The 17500-nt window shown below is 32.4% G+C and overlaps 3 protein-coding genes across 5 annotated transcripts; all 3 read right to left on the reverse strand.

The window, feature by feature from the left end:
• Window positions 1-4746: 4746 nt before the first annotated feature.
• LOC131672146 (phenoloxidase subunit 1-like) lies at window positions 4747-7661 on the reverse strand. Its single transcript, XM_058949165.1, has 8 exons — window positions 7560-7661; window positions 7213-7405; window positions 6917-7140; window positions 6645-6847; window positions 6153-6570; window positions 5613-6069; window positions 5295-5533; window positions 4747-5234 (listed from the first exon to the last, which is right to left on the reverse strand). The coding sequence occupies exons 1-8, from the start codon at window positions 7659-7661 to the stop codon at window positions 4995-4997; spliced, it is 2076 nt and encodes a 691-aa protein (XP_058805148.1). The 3' UTR covers window positions 4747-4994.
• A 1306-nt stretch (window positions 7662-8967) lies between these two features.
• LOC131672147 (uncharacterized) lies at window positions 8968-11780 on the reverse strand. Of its 2 annotated transcripts, XM_058949168.1 has the most exons (7): window positions 11700-11780; window positions 10658-10728; window positions 10433-10565; window positions 10219-10358; window positions 9933-10154; window positions 9558-9846; window positions 8968-9114 (listed from the first exon to the last, which is right to left on the reverse strand). In XM_058949168.1, exons 3-7 carry the CDS (start codon window positions 10541-10543, stop codon window positions 9031-9033), a joined length of 846 nt encoding a protein of 281 aa, XP_058805151.1. In that variant the 5' UTR covers window positions 10544-10565; window positions 10658-10728; window positions 11700-11780; the 3' UTR covers window positions 8968-9030. The 2 variants fall into 2 exon arrangements, with proteins under 2 accessions (XP_058805151.1, XP_058805150.1); XM_058949167.1 differs by lacking the exon at window positions 11700-11780 and having other exon boundaries at window positions 10658-10796.
• A 1990-nt stretch (window positions 11781-13770) lies between these two features.
• On the reverse strand, window positions 13771-16964 carry LOC131672148 (SUMO-conjugating enzyme UBC9-B). 2 transcript variants are annotated; one of them, XM_058949170.1, is made up of 5 exons: window positions 16590-16964; window positions 16407-16475; window positions 15618-15701; window positions 15273-15535; window positions 13771-15139 (listed from the first exon to the last, which is right to left on the reverse strand). In XM_058949170.1, the coding sequence occupies exons 2-5, from the start codon at window positions 16470-16472 to the stop codon at window positions 15073-15075; spliced, it is 480 nt and encodes a 159-aa protein (XP_058805153.1). In that variant the 5' UTR covers window positions 16473-16475; window positions 16590-16964; the 3' UTR covers window positions 13771-15072. The 2 variants fall into 2 exon arrangements, with proteins under 2 accessions (XP_058805153.1, XP_058805152.1); XM_058949169.1 differs by having other exon boundaries at window positions 13773-15139; window positions 16407-16478.
• Between the last annotated feature and the right edge of the window lie 536 nt (window positions 16965-17500).

Raw genomic sequence — 17500 nt, forward strand, 5'->3', positions numbered from 1 at the left:
AATCTTGGAGAAAACGGAATGAAAAAAAAAATTCTGAAATGTAATTTTAACAGTAAATCCTTACATGTAAAAGCAAACACTTACTTTCTCTGGAGTTTTTTTTTCTACGGTCCATAGAATCGGAGATAATAAAACTTGAAAATATATGATTTTTTTTTAAATCAACATAATTTATTATCGGCTCAACAAAAATCGTTGCCCTCATTTTAAAGGAATATCAAATACGCATCTTTTCCATTGAAATTTTTAAAAAACAGTCGAGTGATTCAAAAGTTAAAAGGTGTTTTTTGCAAGTTGAAGAAAATAACAAACAATTGGTTTGGTTTTTTTACTGTAAAAACGCAGTTTTTTATTTTGTCTTAACTTGAGTATATATGAAAAATATTATACTACCCATTAAAATGAGTCCCTGTTTATTTCTCCACAACTATTCTAAAGATACACACACACACACACACCAGCAAAATACACAGGATTTGTGAAACTGATACCATTTTTTTGTATAGTTGAAAACAATTCACGCTTTGTTTGATTTTTATTATTAATATATACTCTATTATTAATATAGTTCCAGATACTCTTATTGTCATGACCTATATTATTGAACCGTTTCCATTTATATTTATTTTGCCGTCCAGAATCACTTTACGTAAGACATTGTTAAATTTGTTGTACTCCTAATTTAGTGTCAAGTTAAATATAATTGTTCTTTGGTTATACATGAATTAATTATTCTTTTAGTAATCCAGGATTTACACTGCCTATTATTATTTTTCTTTCAATTTGTATTATTGGTAGCTAAAATAATAATATACTTAATAGTATCAATTAACCGGTTACATGCTGTATCTGGATCTTCATGTATCGCTATGGTTTTCTAATCAATATAGCTAGTAAAATTTTTTTATTTATTATAATCGATACAACTAGAATTAACACGATCCCGCAGCTTTGTATTATTAGCTTCAATATCTAATATAAGCGGATAGTGATCGGTAAAAACTAAATTTATTATAATTGGATTAACTATTATATCAGTCTTTGCAAAAATATTATCAACACAGGTACCCATATTTACATTAATAGTACTAGGCCTTACTACCAAATTATAAAGATAGATATATTTTTGCTCCAATACATCCAACAGTAAGTCCATCGCATCATTGTCATATTTCAGTAAATCTATGTTAAAATCATCAATAATGAAATGATTCATAGTATCCTTGTTCAAAAGGAGGTATTCATTAAAATTTTTAATAAATATTTTTCTACCAAATCGTGACATCTGAAATGTCAGTTATTTTGATTGTGATATTATCATCAAGTATGATACAACTAATTGCATTCAAAAAATCTATTTACTCCTTAACAACGTTGTGATTTTAGCAATCATCAATGAAAAGTACCACGCCACGGATATTATTTCTACATGTGTGTGTGTGTGTGTGTGTGTGTGTGTGTGTGTGTGTGTGTGTGTGTAAATCGGCTAACTGCCTCTATATTGTTGGTTTCGAATATCTCGAAAAATGAAACATTTTTTCTATCTTTGAGCATTACTAATCTTCTAAGTCACCTTCACATCAGATATCCCGTTATGTGATTACATATTATTGTTTCCATTAATCTTGTTAATATGTGGAGTTAAATTATTCATACTAACCTTAAATATATCTACGCTTGATACCGATATATCTGCTTGATCTCTCTTGTGAATGTTTAGTGTATCTGTATGGTTAAAATTACTTATAGCTTTCCTGTTGTAACAAAAATATTTTGGTATCAAAGGTTTCATGCTATAGTCCATTTGATTAATTTTCTTGTTTATTCTGAATTTAAAGTGATCACATTTGTTCGCATTAGTTGCTGAATGATCAGTAGGTAAGCTCCTATTACCGTAGATACGGTTAGCACACTGAATACTATTAATACTATCACAATCTTTGATACAATGAGGTCCTACGCATCTAAGACATATCTTTTCATTTCTATATTTAGCACCACTGTGCCAAAATCTGCAACAATTGTAGCATGGTATAATATTTAAGTTATCAAAAACTTTACAACGTTTACATGTGTGTGTGTGTGTGTGTGTGTGTGTGTGTGTGTGTGTGTGTGTGTGTGTGTGTGTGTGTGTGTGTGTGTGTGTGTGTGTGTGTGTGTGTGTGTGTGTGTGTGTGTGTGTGTGTGTGTGTGTGTGTGTGTGTGTGTGTGTGTGTGTGTGTGTGTGTGTGTGTGTGTGTGTGTGTGTGTGCGCGCAGAAAGGAATTTTCAGTTATATTACGACAAATTCCATCAAAAATTATCAGTATACAATTTTTTTTAAATGCAACAACTTCCCACTGAAACCTAATTAGCAAACTTATATAGCCGACGAACGGATTAACTAGTTAGGAAAGAAAGTTCACAACAAATAAGAAAACCAAAAAACAAGCATATGCGCTTCATAAAAAGATTAATCACATATATCGAGTCAAAGAAAGGAAACAATAATTTATTTTATTATATTTATTTAACAGAATAGACAAAATAGCAAAAGAAAACCACTACAGAATAACGGCAACTAATGCAGGGATTGCCCTCGGAAAACCAATGCTTCAGTCACGAAGTATTCGTATGACCTATGAGAACATGAATTATTTAGGTAACAGCTGAGCAATATGCTATTTTGATAGATGGCTTAGAGGTAAACAAACAAAATTTGTAGGGTCGCAGTTTTTATACAAAGCCTGCGCCCCACATATTTGGATTATCTTCCTGTTCTTTCTTTTTTTTTCTTTGTCGTATTTTCCGTGCCGTATCATAAAAAAAGGAAATAAAAATAAAACCGACCAAACTCTAACACTACAGGCAATTATCGCTCCTAGGCACGCACAAGTTATAAATCTTGATTGACCGTTTTCGGCTGTGCCTTGCTGCCAGGCCTACTGCAGATTTCTTTCACCTTCTTCAAGTGGATAGAGTAATAAAAAATGTTCCTTGGAAAAAGATAAGGAAAACTATACTATAAGGATGTACATCTGCATGAAGAGAGTGAACAATGCCGATTCACCGTCTTCAAATCTTCGAAGCCAAGATTTTGTACATGAATATCTGTTAACATTTCTTTGCAGTGCTAGTCTATTTACAGCACATTTTCAATTATTTCTGATTTTTCATTAATGAAAAAAAATCAAATAAAATTTGAAATTACGCTTATATTCTTTTATTATCATTGAAACCCAGAGACCCCAAAAAATTGTTATCAACAAAATGTATTGAAACAACAACCGAAGTATAAAGATCTGGCAGTAGTGGGTGACATGTCCCTTGCATGTGCGACTCATCGTTACAACGTAAAATTATGTTTCCTCACTATAGTATTACATGTGCAATAGGCCTCACAATAGAGAGAATAATTTATGCAAGAGATAAGAAAGTACCCGTCGGGCGGTGTACAACTGCAAGATTGATACTCATCAGATAATGGTGAAGAAAGATAAACGACAAAAGTGCAATTAGTACGCCGATGTTGAGCTAGTAGTGACATACTGTTTGAGCACGGGAAAAGTAGAACTTTATTTGTGTACATAAGAATATATTTTCATTATAGTTTTATTAAGTTCAATGCCAGACCAGCGAACAGAAAACTATTTCCTCTGCTGGATTACAGGCATGTGTAATGTATATCTATATTTATTATTATTATATAAGTAATATATGTTACTCTGGTTAAATAAATAAAAAATAAATAAATGCCACATTACTTTCATCAATCTTAGAAATAATAGGTAGAAAAATTATAAAACGACACGTAAATAAATAAGTATAATGGGCATTTATCAGTTGTCTAGCCAAAATTCCTATCTCACTATTAATTTTGATTTGTGTAACGGAAAGTAGAAAAACAATATTTTATTTGAATGGTTTATGTATAACCGTAATACCACGAGCATGATAACAGTATTTTTCAAGTTCATTGTTGTCACGGCTGTACTTGTAGTATAATCGCTAAGTTTTATATTTTCTATGTACTTTAAAATAAAATTGCAGAGATAATTTTACATAGATTTGAAAAATCTATCTTACGGTGTTTCTACTTTTTTTTTGATAAAATTTCGAAACGTCTTATTCTATTACTTAAATTTTAACCTCTAAAATAATTAGTATAGCTGTAAACAAAGTAATATTTTGAAGGGTCGAAGCATATGAATATTAGTAATTAATAACAGAATCATTTATATAAGAAAAAGTTATGATATTTTAAACAAATATCATATTTTTTGACAATAATTATCTAACTCTGCGAAATTGTATAAACAAATTTTATATATATAAGTCCGAAAAGAGTAGAATAATGACTCATCACGAACGTTTGAAAGTAAAATATATTTTATTTGCTATTTTCTAACTGTATATTTGTCGTATTATTCAAGCTAATTTTAATCAAGTCTTACCACATTATACCTATATTTTCATAAGTTATTTGTTTGATCATCATCAAAACGATACATTAATATTCCTTTATTATTATCAATTTCCATTTCTCAAATTTGTATATTTGTGACATTTTTCAATAATGATTATAAGACTGACGAAACCACATACTATTATTAGGCAGCTGTTTTCTATAAGTGCATGTATAATGCGGTTTATAACACAGGGGATTGTGGAGTAGAAAGTGACAAATAGTCACATATACGCCGTTATGATATTACAATATGCTTACTGTTCTATAATTTAGAAAAATGTAACATCTTTAATCTTTGACAAGAAAATATACTTTTAAACAACTTTTTTTATTTTATATTTTTTTCATTTATATTCTGGAATTTTAAGAAATATCAAAATATCTTTTTGCCTCTATAATAATATATTTAGCATTACATTGCAATTTATAATGGAGTTTTTAAGGAATCAAAGCGTACATCTATTGAAAATTTGCTTTCATCGCCGACGATAATTCAAATCGCAAGGCATTGTTTAATTCTGAATCAAATTTTCTAATGAAGTGCATATTACTGCCAGTTGACTCTTCGAATATTGCCTGACTGACGTGAGCGGATTTGATTAGAGAATCGAACTGTGATCTGCTGAAGTTTCATATTAGACGTGAGGAAATCTGTCATTGAAGAAACACCTGCTCGAGCTTTACGGTCGAACGGGAAGCCCATTCCACGTCTGTCTGGATACTTGAGGTCCCTTAAACCACAGAAGCTAACTCCGTCCCGGCATCCAGTTGGTTCAGCTTGATCAATCTATAATTAAGTGAGCGTTATTAGAAAGTTGTGTGCTGAAATATTTTTTATAATAATTACCTTATCTTGCTGATAGTCGGAAACCATTAGGAAGAGATCCATAGCGAATCCATTTTCAGTACCCTTTGGGACGAGCATGTGTTGTGGCCATCCACATCCGCAAAAGTTGAAGGAATCAAAGTTTTGTAGATCACTGTCTTGTGGACGATTATTATTAAGGTCACGGAACGTAGCCTCAAACGGAATCGTCACAGCAGATTCAGTGGAGTTTCTCGTAATGATATTTTGTCCTCTTCTTACTTAATTTACAATAGATAGTTAATATCATGATCATTGGAAAGATATATTCCATATCATATAGGAAGGCATAGTACTCACGTCTAGTTGTAAATTTGTCCATTTCAATCATAAGCATTCTTTGTTCATCTTGGCTCAACTGGCGCCCGTTCTCGTCGGTTTTAGGCGCAATGAATACACGAATCGTTCCCGTGACCTCCACATTATTGGAATTATTGATAGTGAAGCTGTAGGAGAAAGCATCGTGATCGAGATGCTGTATGCGCGCAAGAATGGCACCTCGCGGAGTAAAGTCGAGGCCGCGCGATAGGTCAATGTCCGTTTTGCTCCAGTGGCTATTCAAAGTGTTGGGATTGGAGTTAGGGCTATTGATTCTTATGTCTTGAACAATAATACCGGGGAAGTTCAATTGCTGTTCCGTGTATGGCGGCAGACTGTCCAAAAATTGATGGAAGAGCCAGTCGACAAAAGCGTGCCATCTGTAAAAAACTGGATCCCTCATAGCGGTAGTGTTGCTTCCCATCACGCCAAATGTTTCCTACCAATACAATATCACCGATAAAATCGTACCTTATTCAACATGTAAAAATATGAACACGATCGGTAAATTTCATTATGTACCAAGTAGTAATGATTGGGATCGTGGATGAATGCAATACAATCGTGCCCGGAATTGTGAACGCTTCCATAATAATCGGAATTAGGGCTAAGAATACTGGCTTCAACCATATTTCCGAGAATGTCAATTCCGGTCTCCTCATCAAGTGCGATTAAGCCACCAGATGAACTTTGGGCAGCACGATTTCTAATTGCCTCTAGTATACGATCCCTCCATGTCTCGAGATGATCGACGGTAAAGTTAATATCGTCACTCGGCCGATTGATGTCACTAAGGTTCATGTTAGCTGGTCTGCTGGGCCATGCACGACCAGATACGGTTTCCTCCAATTTCGGAAAGTAGCCGTCGGAGATTGTCTCTCGGAAATTCGTTAGTGGTTGAACTCGGGCCAATCCGTTGCAGATGCGCTCGGTGTTATATCTACGACAAACGCAAACAAATATTTGAAGTGAAAATCGTTGATGAAGAAATTTATCAACAAATTTAAGAATTACCTTGCCATGGCTTGGTGGTGCATGTAGTAAAACAGTTCACCGCGACGATTTTTGGCGACTGTCTCGGGAGGACCGGAAGCAGGATATACCAAATGCCAGTGCCAATGATGTAAATTAATGCCAACATCTTCGCGGAAGTACGCGACTCGTTGTTCCGGGTTGGAATTCGACCCAGTCCAGGTCAGAGGAATTTCAATCGGCAGCTGAATTATTCAAATAATTTCAAAAGTTTGTATTGTTCCGAAAATATTTGAAATGCACATAGAACATACCCTTGTTCCAACAGGTGCGACATTGGCAGCCTCCTTAGCACGATTGAATATTCCACTATCCAAGTACTTGGAAGGGAAGATTTCGGAAAGGTGCGGGATCGGTAAATGTTTAGTGTCCGAGCGATGGAGAATCGCAACGGACAATGAGTACGTAAACATCTCGGGATTAATGCGATCGCGGCAGTATGCAGCCAAAGATATTAAATCTTCAACAGTTCTCATTCCTGAAAAAAGAATTGTAGTTATATTTGTAAAAAATACTGAATGTGAGTTCGACTGATGAGTTTGATTCATACCTAAGAAAAGTTCGGTTAAATAAGCAGCACTTTTCTGATGACGAGGGATGAACAGAGAGAAAGCTTCATAGCGTCCAACGGACAAAGGTATTTTTAAATCTGGAATGGCAATTTGTTTGATAGGAATAGTTGTATTAGCTTCCTCGCCAAATCGTGTTAGAATTCTCTGTGCGATTGGCTGGTATTCTTCTTTCTGTAAAATAAAAATTAAAAACATCGTGTTACAGTTTTGTTTGGAAGTTGAACGATATTTTCTAAGAATAATACTCTCTTATCCATGTAAAACAAATAGTTTTGATTTTTCAATCAAATTAATATATTATTTGAATATTATAGAATTACATTACCAAATAGCTCGCCGGTACTTCAAAACCAACTTTGTTTTCGCCTTTTGGTACGAATACAGGCTCGCTAGGGCGGTCGAACAATAGAAGTAAATTCTTCTCCATGTTGTCTTGATTTAATAAGATCTCAAGAAAATATTATACTTTTGAATATATTTCCGAATTTCACAGTAACAGCTGAATTTCTCTGAAACTGAAACGAAGCTCTGAGTGACCTCTTTGGAGCAGAAAGCACAAACGATAGCTTATGTATTTTGCTGCTAATATTTATAGCCAGTTCGATAGAAATTTCGTGGTTTTTTTCTGTAGATAATGCTGTTATTTATTGTAGCGTTCATACCTAGCCGCAGCGTTTCCACATGATTAAAGCTTTAATCGTAGCAACTATTATATGAGAAAATTTTAGGCGCACAATAAAGATTTGGTAGATAAGTGTGGTTTTCTGCATTGATAAATTCGTTATCCATTATTTCCTGTTTTTTAGTCGTTTATTCGGGTTAGCACTTTTCAAAGTGGTTTTCTTATTCGCTGTCATATCTTCATTCCTCAGTGTGACTTATTGTAAAACGTATTCCAAGTTTTGATTTTCAATATAATTTTCGAATAATCCATGAATTAAAAGATTTCATAATATTTTGTAATCTGTAAAATTTGAATGAATGGTATTGTTTACATCTCTTTGAATAGTGACATCTTCAGTGAGTTACACCGTAGAACAGTCAATGAACAAATCATCTTAAATATTTCGAACTGATATGAGTGATTGAATATAAAATTAAGGAGTAATATATGATATGATCTAATACTCGTTTTTAAAGTCGACTTATTTATACATTATTTAAACAATTTTATTAATGACGCACATTCTTTGAATAACAAATAAGTGTTTTTCATGAAAATAGACAGGTACAGAACTAGATGCGGTATTTTACAACGAAAATAATTATTTTTCAACGAGTTGATATTTATTGTTAACGTAATAAGCGCGACATATAAAACTCCTGTTGATACTATGTTGAGTTTTATGTCTAGTGACTGTTATAATAAATTATCTATACTTTATTTTACATAAAAAATTATGCCAGTCGTCTTGCCATAAATTAAATCTGATATAATTTGGCATATTTTAATATTTAGGCAGTTATTTACTGTTCGGATATTTATCTGCTGATTGGATAATGACTTCTTTAAATGCGCAATGTCCAAAATCCTCAAATAACCGATTATGATTGAAAACTATATTTACTTGTATAGTTTCTTTTTCTTTGAAGCTGACAATTTCTAAATAAATAGTAAACTTAAAAAACGAACACGTTAAAATTTTATAAATTTATATGAAGGATATTCTTAAACTATAGGATGAGTAAAGTTCTTTTGCGAGAGTTATCTTATGTTCTTTACATTCATAAAATTCAACCATTTATTTAGTAAGAATGATTCAAGTTCGTTCTTCAAAATACACGAAGATGATCCATTATATCATATTGGAATTCTTTAACATTGTTTGATAATTTGGTAATTCCACAATGCCTATCATTACGCTCGCGAAATCTTCTACCTAAAATTTCAAATATAAAAATTATATAACTTAATATATAAAAATTTTACTACATCATTAACTATCGTAATTATGAATGAATTCAAGTATTAAGAAGCAGCCTTGAGAAAATGGTTATACTCGTTAACGAGGCACAAAAAGTGTTCGCAATATCTCTACCATATAGCGATGAGTTAAGCAGAGCCGAGTTTAGACCTTTCCCTACCCCTGGGCCAAAAAGACGGCGGGGCCTACTTAGCTGATATTTTTCATGTTCGCGAGGCCTGGTTTCCACGGCGGGGCCCCGGCCTGGGCCCAGGTAGGCCCATGCCTAAACTCGGCTCTGGAGTTAAGGTATTAAATATGACCATGACAAGAATTAGCGTATTTAAAATGAGAGACATAAATTATATCGTCATCATTCGAAGTGATTTAATTTGTAAATGAACAAAATTTAAATATACCTGTATATAGTACCAGTCATTATAGTAAATATTGTCGGTCAATCCGATAAAGCCCATGGATGGATATTCCACATTGAAAATTTCAGCATATAACGGGCGTACGGCGTTTTTTTCGAAAACAAGACCACTTCTATTGTCCAAAAAGGGAAAGTCGAACGAATAGCCCGTACAGAAGATAAAATTGTCGACTTTTATGGTTGAATTGTCTTGAAGGGTGAGTTCGCTGCCGTTGGCGGATAGAACGTTTAATACTTCTTTCACGTTACCAGGATTGTGCAGGTCGTGTATACTGTAATGTGACGGTCATTTTTATAACATTAACGATTGAAATTTGATACAATTAGTTTTGAATAATATAAATAATATGATACTTACAGGGTAACGTTATTTTTATAACTTCTATAACTCAGATAAATCCTTTTGGTATAATTACCAAGGTCTTTGGCAATGTCTATAGCGGAATTACCTGACCCCAACACCACAATTGTCTTGTTGGTGAAAACTTCTGGTACTCGGTAATTACGACTATACAGTATTTTTCCAGGAAATGTCTCTTTCAGTCCGGGAATTTCTGGTATGTATGGTTTAGCGAAATGTCTAGTTGATCGAACATTCATTTGGATTAGATGTTTTTTTATAAATAATTCCTTTGTTTACTGACCCATTGCAAATCATCACGCCGTCACAAATCGTCACGTTCTTTCTGTTCGTATTCAAGTTTCGCATCTTCATTTGCCATGTAGCTGTCCTCCAACCACCGTTGCCTTTCACGGGAAATACTTTTGTGACTAGCGTGTTAAACTACGAAAAAATCCAAGTTTAGTAAAAAAGTTTTCCTTACAAGTTAATTTATACATTAATTTCAATGGATATACCTGAATGTATTTACGAAGCTGAAAGTGATCGGTGTAATTACGCAAGTACTGAAGAAACACGTCGTGGGAAACGGAACCATTGATTTTAGTGGGGTAATCTGGATACTGCATAGATTTTATAGGAATGTTTGTTCTACAAAATTATAAAAAAAAATAATTTGTATACCTACTTTTTATAAAATCATATGGTATTATAATTATTTTTAATGTAGAATTTTTCGATACCTTAGATGTTTGTAGATGCCACTATGCGCTTTTAAACCATGCTCATCCAGTTCCGGATCATCCCTGTAAATCTATACACCACCGACATCCGAATTGCGCTCAATGGCAATCAATTCAAAAAGGTCTGACCGGCTTGCAGTTAATTTTATACCGACAAAGCCAGCCCTTCCTGCTCCAATTATACATATTCGTTGCTTTGCGATAGCTTCATCACTAAACATCACCACAAAAAATAGTACGAACAGTTCCCATCTAAAAGATTCAAATGTGCATGGGTTTCCAAATAAAATCATGAATGTAGAGCTAACATGTGATATTAAGATAATACTTGGATAAAATTACATCTAGTAACTGTGAATTTTTTCACTTTAATTCGTTTGGAGAAAACATAGTTAAAAGAATATTTTGTATCAAGTTTTCGTAAATGTTGAAATTTCATGTAAACAATAATGCTACATTTTCTTGAATCATAATCGTTACTATTCTTTTAGAAGATTACGATTCAGGTCGATTTTGTGTCCTGTTTTTTTCCGTTTAACAGGGACAATTCAACAAAAGCAATATACAACATTTCGATAAAAAAGTAACTCTTATCGATGCAGTTGGTCTACAGCCAATACCACTGAGCAATAGTTGCTTATTTCTGATAATACTTTAATCTCATTGCGCTATCTTACAAATTAATCCACGGTTACATGTTATTCCATTTTCTCTCTATCAATGAATCGAGTCAACAAATTTTCAACGTTAATTTCATTACAACTCGTGATAGCAACATTTCGAAATAAACATAATTTCTCAGGTTTGTCAAGAGGGGATTTTACACCAAGGCAATAAGTCAATATCTTTTCGACATCAAACACATGTCCGCGCATATTTTTAGAATTGCCTAGATGATTTTTGTGGGGGTGGGGTGCTTCCAAGATAGGCTTACCTTCTCGAATAATTACAAAAATTAGATTTGAAAACACTAATAAGTAGGTTTAACTTGTACAGTAATCACGTAAATTCTATTTGAAGTCATCAATAAGTATGCACTTACGTGTTTGTCTTAGTCGAGATCAAGTTTCACGAACAAATGTTTACGGAGCCACTTAATATTGTCAAGTACAGATTAGAACTCCTCGTGTGGCACAATCGTAACATAATTTAATAGTGTGTAGATAATTTTTAAAAGCGATATTTATTTTTATTCTTAACTCACGGGTTTTTATTGTTGTTTGTAAAACATGACGTTGAATAAGTTTCTAAAATGTTCACGTCGAATTAAAATTCGTGGAATTGTTATGTGTGGAAAGCCCATCCTACCGGTTTTTTAAAGGTTTCTCTGTTGCATACCAGTACATGAAATATAAGAAAACGTCTTCTACTTGAAATGCTTAAATAAGTTAATTAATCTTTCAATGAAATCATCCGCATGGAAAAATCTTGCAGGATAGGGTATATGACGTGAAATTTTTCAAGACGTCGTACGGAAAGTAAGACTGTCGCAGGTTCAGCGACAAACTTCGACTAATATTTAAATTATTTTTATAGCTGGCATGTCTACTGTGTTTCACAAATGTTCAAACGTTTAGCGCAACACTCGAAATCTTCAATATGAATGTCGTAAATCGGTACGGTAAAATGATTTCAATTATTAGCGAATTGAAAAATGATAATATCCATATTGTTTGTAATACGTTGGTATGATGAAATAATATTTTTTTATACAAGTTTTATTCTTTTCATTCATTCGCTCACATTCGCTTGTATTTTTTCAAACAATTGATATTGCATAATACGAAACCTTATGAGCATTACAAGATATGTATTACTTCGTTTCAAAAAATGTCACCAGAGATATACGTTCCTTCAACGCTGAATATTATTTCTCGACAAATAATTTACATATAAAAAAGACAAACTCAATATAAATGACACAGGACCAACTGCAAAGAATACTCTTTAAAATGATTCGAAGCCAGATGGTCTAGTTATCTGGGAAAATGACAAAAAGCAAACTTCCTCCTTTTTAAAGTCGGCTAAATTAAAGTTCGAAAAAGGTTTTGTTATAAACCTATAAAATAGCTTTTTCAAAAAAGCAAACCATCATATATATCTCATAGTTGAGGATGGAAATTTCATTCTGTTTTTTTGTCACCACAAAATCGACATAATAAATAACACGTGTGATGCGATTATGAACTTCAATGATTTACGTAGACATGATATTTTTCAGGCATATCACGTGCGATATCATATTTATGAATTTTGTGTCTATAACGATCAACAAATAATTTCACCAATTATACGACAGCTTTATCACTTTACTTACAAGGAAACTATCCCAGGTGTATCTCATTGATTTTCTTCGTTTTTTGATATGTTGTAGTGCATTGAAAAATATTTGACCCGTGTCTTTTCGTTCGTGCTAATTCGGCGATTTAAGGGGTGAAAACCATCTCTACAATTAACCCCCAAAAATGATTTTTTTCTACATTTCCTGGAAATTATTTCGAATTTCTTAGTGAAACAAAATAAATATTAATTATTATTTAAAAACAAGTATTTGTGTATTATTTTTTGTATAAGAGTTACATTCCTTTGTTTTATAAATTTTTGGGGTGAACTTTAAAATAGCCAAATTAACACGAATGAAAAAACATGGGTCAAATATTTTTCGATGTACAATAATATATCAAAAAATGAAGAAAATCGGTGAGGCACACCTGGGGTAATTTCCTTCTTAGATAACTGAAAATATATTAAAATATTTATTTATCACGTTTGACCGTGACTATTTGATTTCGAGAAATTACCATGATTATAAATGTATTATCTTCGAAAAACCTGACACGACTATCGCTATATTATTTTTTATAAAATATGTTCTGTATTTTTTTAATCATAGGGGGGCAATTTCTAAAATAAATCTCATTTTATTAATCTTTTCAAATAAAATGAAATAAGAACCCTACATTTATTTAATGTGTACGTAAAATATCAAATACAAAAGGAAAAACACAAAATAATAAATATAAATTTTATTTTGAATGTTGAAACTAATACACATAATATAATTAGAAGAAGAAAGAGAATTGGACGCATTCTCTTCAATAATTTTTTTTGTAAAACTTTTCAGACTGAATTGCACTTAAATAAAACAAATAAATGACAGATAATTTTATTCAAGTTTTTGTTTTCTCTTTACAGTTATTTTAGTAGTGAGGTGGCGCTATTGAATTTGATCAAATTGGAAAGACTCATAAAAATATTCAACAATAACATGATTTATTAAAAAATTAATCGGTCCTTCAAAGTTACTCTAAGTCCAAATGAACCCATGATCTTTTCCAGTGTGATAAAACTCGATAAAACTCAACTGTCATTAAATTTTTTGATACACAAGTAAAAAACTCGTTTTTTATTGATATGAAAAGGTTTAAAAGGTTTGTTAAAATCCGTTGATGAGAAATTAAAATAATTTCTATTATATTATTTTATTAAACGTTCCATTAAGCGTTATGGATGATGGAAATATTAAAATATTTCATATTCTTCGACAATGTATATTGATTACTTTGAATCAATTTTATTTTTAGGAAGTTTAAGATGAAATGTTAAGTAGATAAATAAAGTCCATGAGTTACATATCGAATTTATTACATAGAAACAGTGATTTTACGAGAGTACTTATTAGTAGGATACATCGAATTTCAGTATCAATCAAAAATGTTTCAATAAACTTAATGTATGTACATGGTAGTGGATGTAATCCAAAATAAGTATATCAAACATTCGCTATAATACATTACTTTATTATACGTGATAGTCATTAAGATTAATGTTTATAATTATTATAAAAAATACTTTTACCTAAAATACAAAAATGAAAAACGCTGAATTATTTTTTTGACTCTAAGAATTTAAACAGGTCAAATTTGTACAACCAATTTTCGTGCACTATCAAATTTTATGTAAATTTTGCGTTGTGTCTTAAAAGGAAAGAAAAAATTCTTAGCATGAATCCTATTATAACTGGGTTGATTTAATGGATTCATAGAAAACATATTCTAGAACTCGATGACCAGCGAGCTAATAAGCCTAACAGATGAAAATGTACTTTTAACCGAGAGTTTCTCGACTAAATCAAGTAACGCTCAATACAAACAAGGTACCTTTTCGACTTTTATTTGATCAATATTGAATGCCGATCAGTTAAGAAGAAATAAATAGTAACAGAAGATTGAGAGAAAAATCCAAAATAACTTGCCGTCGCTCTAGGTGAAAGAAGTTTATGTTACTACCAAAACAATGATTGGATGTGACCGTCATTTTGCTTCAGTACACAGAATTACACACATGAAGCAAAATGTATAAAATCCCAAGAGCGAAGCATAATGTTCATATTATATCAGCATATGGTACATGTCTTATTCTTGAGGTGCCATTGCTCTTGCTTGGACTCGAACTCGCTTCTCATATTCTAAACGGTTTTGGCTGCAATATAAAGAAATACAAATGCTAAGAAAAGTAGTATTGAAACAACATTTAATCAGACATCAGAAAGAATATTCGAACATATATTAGAAAAGTAATATTGAAAGAATATTCAAATACATATAATACATACCAGTAAATTGTGTAAGCTTCTGCTTGTGCTGGATCCTTGACATTCGGCTCATTTAGTAAATCTTGAATACCCAGCAAGATTTGTTTAATCGTTATTGCTGGCCTCCAGTCTTTTTCCTCGTCCAAAAGGGATAAGCATACTGTGCCAGATGGATAAACATTTGGATGAAATAATGGTGGCTCAAACTTGCACTTTGGTGGACTTGAAGGATAGTCATCCTTGAAGATCATTCGCAACTTGTACAATCCACCCTCCCAAGGAGTCTAAAAATTTTCAACGAACGGTCTAATTTTCTGCTAATTTTGATATACTGATTAGTCATTTGATTTTTTAAATAAAACTCACTCCTTTTTTTCCTGGTATTGCACATTCCCAGCTCATCAAATTCAATGTGCCATCAGGATTCTTTGTTGGACGAGCTACAAATCCCTATAATGATTGCAAAGAATTAATTTACAGAAAATCATATTATGTATTAGTAAAATAACTTTGACTAAAAGTAATAATTATCAGATATAGTATATTACCAAATTATTTGAGTTTCATTTAGCAAAATTATATAATATCATAATGCTCAAAATTATCATTGGTCAAGTTTTTTTGAATTGATCATTCAAGTCACAACTATTTAAAAAATATTAATTCAGATACATTTTCTAACAAATAAGTTATTAAAAAGTAAACAAAGAAAACTTTGTAAAAAGAAATTTTTTTTAGATTAACTTCTAATATAAAATAATCTAGATGAAGCGAGTTTGAGAAGAAAGATCCAGAATTTATTTTCTAGATCAAAACACATGATTATGAAATGAACTAATATTATAGTTTTTTGCAACTGTATACAGTTTTCGTATTTGGAATTGAACAAGATTTATTTGAAAAAGTAAGGTTATGTTGAAAACTATATAGCCCCACTACCAAAATAACATTAATTATAATAATCAGTCTAATTTGCAGCTAGTAAAACAAAAAAGTTGCAATATAAAATCAACGGTAGTGAATGTTGCCATGAGGAAGTCTCGTGGGTGGCAGCTTATAGCGCCGAAATCTTAACCTTCAAAAGCAGTAGCGGTGTGACAGCAGTAACGAAAAACCAATTTAAGCATGCTCAAATTAAAGGATGAAATCACTTACAAAAGGATGATCCTTTCTCCATGCTTTTCTTTCCTCAGCGAGCCTGGCAATCGCAATTCCTGACATTATCTACTGCAATGAAAACAATCAGCACTAAGTAAGCGTCTTATATATTGGTTCGATCAACGCGCGCTTTTCATCACGCCCGCGCGTAAATGTCGTCGCGTGTACGTGAGTAATTACCAGGTTGATGCAACTGATGACAAGTTGCGCACTCTCTTTCCCGCCGACGTTGATCTATGTATCTGTCGCACTTCACTCGTCTTTCCTTATGCCAAAAATTTTGCAAAAATCTTTTGCAATACTTCGTACCTTGGACAACTTTTCAGCTTGCACTTACACCAATCTAGCCAGATTTCTCTCTCTTTCTCTCTCTTATAAACAACTTTTGTGCTGTATTTGGTGGTGTTTACGCTTTTTCAATTCGGAGTTACACCGATACGACGAAAAATGTTGTAATGAAAATATTGAGAAGGGAAATGCGTAAACGTTCGCAAATCCTATGGAACTGTCGACGAAGCGTCCCTTGGATGGAGTAGAGTGGACTTCCGGTTAACCCTGGTGGATATATTTATAGGAATAAGACTTTTCGATGAGATAAGATTGTTAGATGACTTGTATAACCTGTCAATTGTAAGTTCACTTTAGAAAATTTCGTTCTTTCTGTTTGTTTATGATAACGGCTTTCATTTTTTTGCCAATTGCTAACGTTGTAACATTTTTGAACACTAGAATTAAGTTGATTATTTCAAATTGTAAAACTATTATCTTGACTAGATTGAAAAAATCTTATCTGCTGCTTTATGGAAATCATCTTGGACAAAATCCGTAGGTTGAAGCCAGAGTCCATTATTATTATTCACGTAATATATTATTTATTAATCGATCCAACTCATTGATAATTTATTTTATAATTTTTTAACATCAAAGCGATCTTAATGAGTATTAAAATAACGAAAATAAAAAAACTTGAGCAGCAGTCCACACGTGTGAACCGCCTTTATTTACGATCCATATCGCGTTAGCGCGAGAGCGCCCGTATGGTCGCACACTTACATGACTCACACAGTTTTGCTCAATCACAAGTGGTGGAA

This window comes from Phymastichus coffea, unplaced genomic scaffold, assembly GCF_024137745.1.
Source record: "Phymastichus coffea isolate CEN01 unplaced genomic scaffold, Cenicafe_Pcof_1.1 PCOF00143, whole genome shotgun sequence".
Classification (NCBI taxonomy): domain Eukaryota; kingdom Metazoa; phylum Arthropoda; class Insecta; order Hymenoptera; family Eulophidae; genus Phymastichus; species Phymastichus coffea.